This window comes from Nicotiana attenuata, unplaced genomic scaffold (assembly GCF_001879085.1).
Source record: "Nicotiana attenuata strain UT unplaced genomic scaffold, NIATTr2, whole genome shotgun sequence".
Taxonomy (NCBI): domain Eukaryota; kingdom Viridiplantae; phylum Streptophyta; class Magnoliopsida; order Solanales; family Solanaceae; genus Nicotiana; species Nicotiana attenuata.
The window spans coordinates 145,581-150,765 of NW_017671943.1; the positions used below are offsets into that span (position 1 = coordinate 145,581).

Genomic DNA, 5,185 nt, shown 5'->3' on the forward strand with positions numbered 1-5,185 from the left:
GGGGGAATTGTAATTTACAGGTTTAGGGTTACCAGCACTTAAGTTTGACAAAGGATTTATGAAAAAACTTAAGTTTAACAGCAAATCAAGCAGAAAAACACCATAAAGATTGAATTTTTTTCATCTTATCATGGTCTATTAACAATTGATCATTCGTGCTGTGGCTTCTAATGACAAAGATAAAGAAGAGAAGGAAAATTACAGTGAGTTTGCGGACAGTGATGAAATTAATGTGGAAGCCTTTTCTCTTCTCCACATCAGACAACAATGCCTTCAAATCAGACTTTGTCACCCTACTAAGTACACCAGCATCATCAACCACATAGGAATCCTTTGGAGGACCTTCATTTAATACATCAAATTCAGAAGCCAATGCAGAACCAGATGACACAACTGGACAAAAATTGAGGGCTAAAGAAATAGCTACAGCAGCTAATCCTTGCTGGACATGGGAAAACCAACTTTTGGGTATTGAAAAAGATGAGTCTTTGTCAATCTTGGAAGCCTGTTTTTTAAGGCTGCAGCATATTGGCTTAGCTGAACTGATTGAACTTGATCTAGGTAAGTGAGAAAGAGGAAGAAAAGGCTTTGAAAGGGAAGCTGTTTTGGGGTTGAAGAGAGGACAAAGAGAAGGAGGGGAGAGAATGGTTTCCATAGCTAGAGGTCAGAAATGGTGAGATAAGAGAGAAGATTCTGTGCATGAGGAAGTTCTTGTTTCTGTTTCTTTTTGTCATTCGGGTGGTTTGTGTTGTCTCCTTCATTGGTTGTGGCTGAATATTAATCCCTATGGATAACGTTTTTCTCCAGCAGTCCACCGTGGAGAAACATAAGGGCATTTTGGTCTTATTGATATTTAGAGGGAAGTATCACACGTGGGCTCATTTGGTAGGATGCATTACATGTATTAAATACCTTATTTGGTACACATTTTGAACGTAGCATTAGTTATGCACTTTGGGGTCGTTTGGTAGGGTGCACAAGAATAATGCTGAATAGGGTGTATCAGTATTAGTTATGCTTGCATTAGTTATGCTGGTATTAGTTATTCTGACATATTTCTTATCCATTGTTTGGTTTGATGTATCAAATCATTGCACGATTTCTAAAAGAATTGCCTGTTTACAAAAATGTCCTCAAAACCAGTCCATCACTCTAACTTTTTAAAAGAAACATATGTTGAGAAATATTTTTATATGAAAAGTTTAAAACAAAATTATTTGATTTGCCTACCAATATTATAATATAGAACTAAATATTTATTTATAAAAATATATATATGCATAACTAATGCATAGAAAACCATGATATTAACAATGCAATGAGTTTTAATGCATGCATTAGCTTAGTTAAAGACAAAATTATCCTTCAAAATTTATGCTTAATTAAAATATGCTATTATATTAATGAAGTTTAAAATAATCCAAATAGTGAAAAATAAAATTTTATAGCTAGTAAATAAATAAATACTTATCATATTTTCTTTTTTATAAATAAATATTCAGTTCTATACTATAATATAGGTAGACAAATCAAATAATTTTTTAAAAACTTTTTTCATATAAAAAATCCCTCAACATATATTTCTTTTAAAAAGATAGAGTGATGGATTGGTTTTGGCATTTTGTGAACAAACAATTCTTTTAGAAATTGTGCAATGTTTTAATACATCAAACCAAACAATATATAAGAAATATGCCAGCATAACTATTAACTAATACCAGCATTATTAATACCAGCACTACTAATAAACCATATTCAGCATTATTCTTATGCACCCTACCAAATGACCAACAAATAATCCCAACATAAAAATTTGGATAAGCTAATGCTACTACTACAATATTTGATTGGTTGTCTCTTTAAGCTTTATTTTGTTAATGTCCCATAAGTTATGTGAGAGTATGTGTATTATGTTATGCGTCAAATTATATAAATAATAATATATTTATTAGCAATACACAAATAAAAGTATTTAGATATAAAAAATGTAAGATAATTAATCTAATTACTATAACAATCCCCATATTATTATTTTTCGAATAAAACATCATTCAATGTATGAGCAATCCTTTTACTGTAATTTTTTTATACTAAATTCCGGTGTAAGATTACATAAACCATACAACTCCTAATTGCTTTCCTTTATTTTTCTTCTTTTTCTTCTAATCCCTTAATTTCTTTCTTTTTGTTTTCTTTCACTATAATTTTTATATTAAATTCCAGTGTAATCATTAAATAAACCAAACAACTCCTAATTTCTTTTCTTATTTTTCTTCATTTTCTTCTAATCCCTTAATTTTTTTTCTTTTCTTGTTTTCTATGTGCTATATATTTGAACATTTAATGTTTTGATTAATGTCAAAAAATACATTGAAATTCTGATAGAGTCATGTATGAAGCAGCTAAGACTCGGGTTAGGACAGTGGGAGGCGACTCTGAGCATTTTCCGGTTGTTATGGGATTACACCAAGGATCTGCTCAGCCCATTCTTGTTTGCTCTGGTGAGGGACGCACTGACACACCATGTTCGAGGAGAAGTGCCATGGTGTATGTTATTCGCTGATGGCATTGTTCTGATTGACGAGAGGCTGGAGGTTTAGAGACAGGCCCTTGAGTCTAAGTTCAGTGCCGAGCCGAGGGAAGCGTGCATGGACGTGAGGCTTGGATCGCAGGTCATTGCTAAGAGAGGCAGTTTCAAGTACCTTGGGTCGATTATCCAGGGGGATGGGGAGATAGACGAGGATGTCACACACCGTATAGGGGTGGGATGGATGAAATGGAGGTTAACATCTGGAGTCCTGTGTGACAAGAAAGTGCCTCCGCTGCTCAAAGGTAAGTTTTATAGAGCGGTGGTTAGGCCGGTTATGTTGTATGGGGTTGAGTGTTGGCCAGTTAAGAACTCACATACCCAGAAGATGAGAGTAGCAGAAATGAGGATGTTGAGGTGGATGTGCTAGCACACTAGGATGGATAAGATTAGGAATGAAGATATTCGGGAGAAGGTAGGCGTGGCTATGGATGACAAGAAGCGAGAAACGAGGCTCAGATGGTTCGGGCACGTACAGAGGAGGAGCTTGGATGCCCGGTAAGGAGGTGCAAGCTGTTGGTATTGGTGGGTACGAGGAGAGGTAGAGGGCGGCCTAAGAAGTATTAGGGTGAGGTGATCAGGCGGGATATGGCGAGACTTCAGATCTCCGAGGACATGACACTCGATAGGAAGTTGTGGAGGTTGAGCATTAAGGTCGTAGGTTAGGAGGTAGTTGAGTTCATTTAGTCTACCAGTGCGAGGCTAGGCTGATAGGATTTAGTTTTAGAATGCTAGTAGTCAGTGTTGTGTTTGCACTACTCTTCCGCTTTCATAGTGTCGGGCCTTATTTTATGGTTATTATTTCTGCTTTCCATTTGTTCATTGGTTCTTGTAATGTTGTTATTATTTCCATGGTTTTATTAATGGTACTGATATAATGTCTCTTTTCATCTTTTCGCCTTCTAGAGCTGAGGGTCTATCGGAAACAGTCTCTCTACCCCATCGGGATAGAGGTAAGATCTGTGTACACACTACCATCCCTAGACCCCACTTGGGGGACTATACTGGGTCGTTGTTGTTGTCGTAGTTACTATGCACCATGTTCGAACATGGCAATAAACTTCACTTACCTATTATATTTTACTATGGGTCACTGATGTTGAAATTGGGTTGTGTAGAGCTTAGACATGTTTACCGAGAAGTTAATGCTGTAGTAGATGCCTTGGCTATATATTTTTCTCAAAAGTGCTTTTGGAGAGAAGCTACTTTTTCTGCTTCTCTTCAAAAACACTTTTTTTCCTTTCAAAAGCTTGGCCAAACACCTCAATTTTTGAAAAAAAAAAATACTTTTGGCTCAAAAAAGCTTGGCCAAACATGCTATTATACTAAACCTCTCCCCCTCCCCCCCCCGCCCCCTATCCACGCTTTACGAAAAGACTNTTCTCTCTTACTGGTCTGGTATTACACTATCGCGGAGGAAAAAAATACTCCCATTAAGGCGCTACTTAGCCCGTAGGTTGTGCCACTGGTGACTAAGCATACAAAGAAATTATATCATTTTTATAATAACTAATAACGGCGCAGTCTTCCGGTGTTACGACCTGGTGCTCTCTTGTGAAGAGCCAAAAGCTCTTGACGTAGGGAGGTTCGGTCGGAACCAATTTGTTTAACCAAAAAATAGTAATTTCGGTCAAAGCTTTATTTTAGAAGAACACGGGTTACTGATAATCAATATATAAAATGAATGAAAGAAATTGGCTTTGATAATAATAAGAAGAACAGAAGAAAACAAAGTAAATCAATATATTCCAATGATATTTTGTGTCCTTACAAATGATCAGTCTTCTCCTTTTTATAGCTATTTCTAAGATATACATTTTGCCTTTTTCATAATAAGGCTATTATAGACAATTAAAGGCATTTAATGCTACGTTACAATGACAATCATTATAATTCAATACAGATTTTCTAACGTTTTCAGTATTTAATGCTTATTAAATATTGTATCCATACTCTCTTGTACAGTCAGATTCATTCTCCTTAATTTTTGGAATTAAATAGGTACGAGCACCGAGTCTTTTGATTATCTGCTAGTGTCTCTGCTCGTACCTCTGTTCGTATCTGTTGCAACTCGTGTCTCTTTGCTAATCATCATTCTTTGACCAGCCTTCTTGTCATGACATGTCATCTTTCAATTAATTCAATATATATAAACTCAATTTTTCCCAATACAATTTTCGAGGTAAACAATTTTCTTTCCTAGAAATCAAGTGGAGTATATACTTATATAAACTGAAAAACTATAACAGCCTAGCCAATTAGTGGTGTTATCCACTTTAGACCTAGGCTTGCATCCACTAGTGGTGTTATCCACTTTAGACCTAGGTTTGCACGGTTTTAAAATGCATCACTAGGGTTCAAGGCTTATTTATTTATATAACTAGCATATCTCTCCCGTATTTTGTCGAAGTGGGAATTGCCTAAGATGTCACAAAAATATATAGAAGGGGTGAAATACTAACCTGACAGGAAATTCCTGGATTTTAGGTGTCTCGCTTGAGATCTAACAAAGTGAAAAAGAGTTCCTATTGCCATCTAATGGAAAAACTCGATTCTGATACAAAACTCAATCAGCTTGGTCCACAAGGATTTTGGGGG

The 5,185-nt window shown here is 35.8% G+C and overlaps 1 protein-coding gene across 1 annotated transcript in view; it reads right to left on the bottom strand.

Moving 5' to 3' along the window:
• Nucleotides 1–747, bottom strand: part of LOC109210975 (UPF0603 protein At1g54780, chloroplastic) — a 2,929-nt gene extending 2,182 nt beyond the window's left edge. The window contains exon 1 of the mRNA XM_019374458.1: nucleotides 203–747. Within this exon, the coding sequence (XP_019230003.1) occupies nucleotides 203–655 (453 nt within the window). The 5' untranslated portion in view covers nucleotides 656–747. The remainder of the gene's footprint in view (nucleotides 1–202) is intronic.
• Between the last annotated feature and the right edge of the window lie 4,438 nt (nucleotides 748–5,185).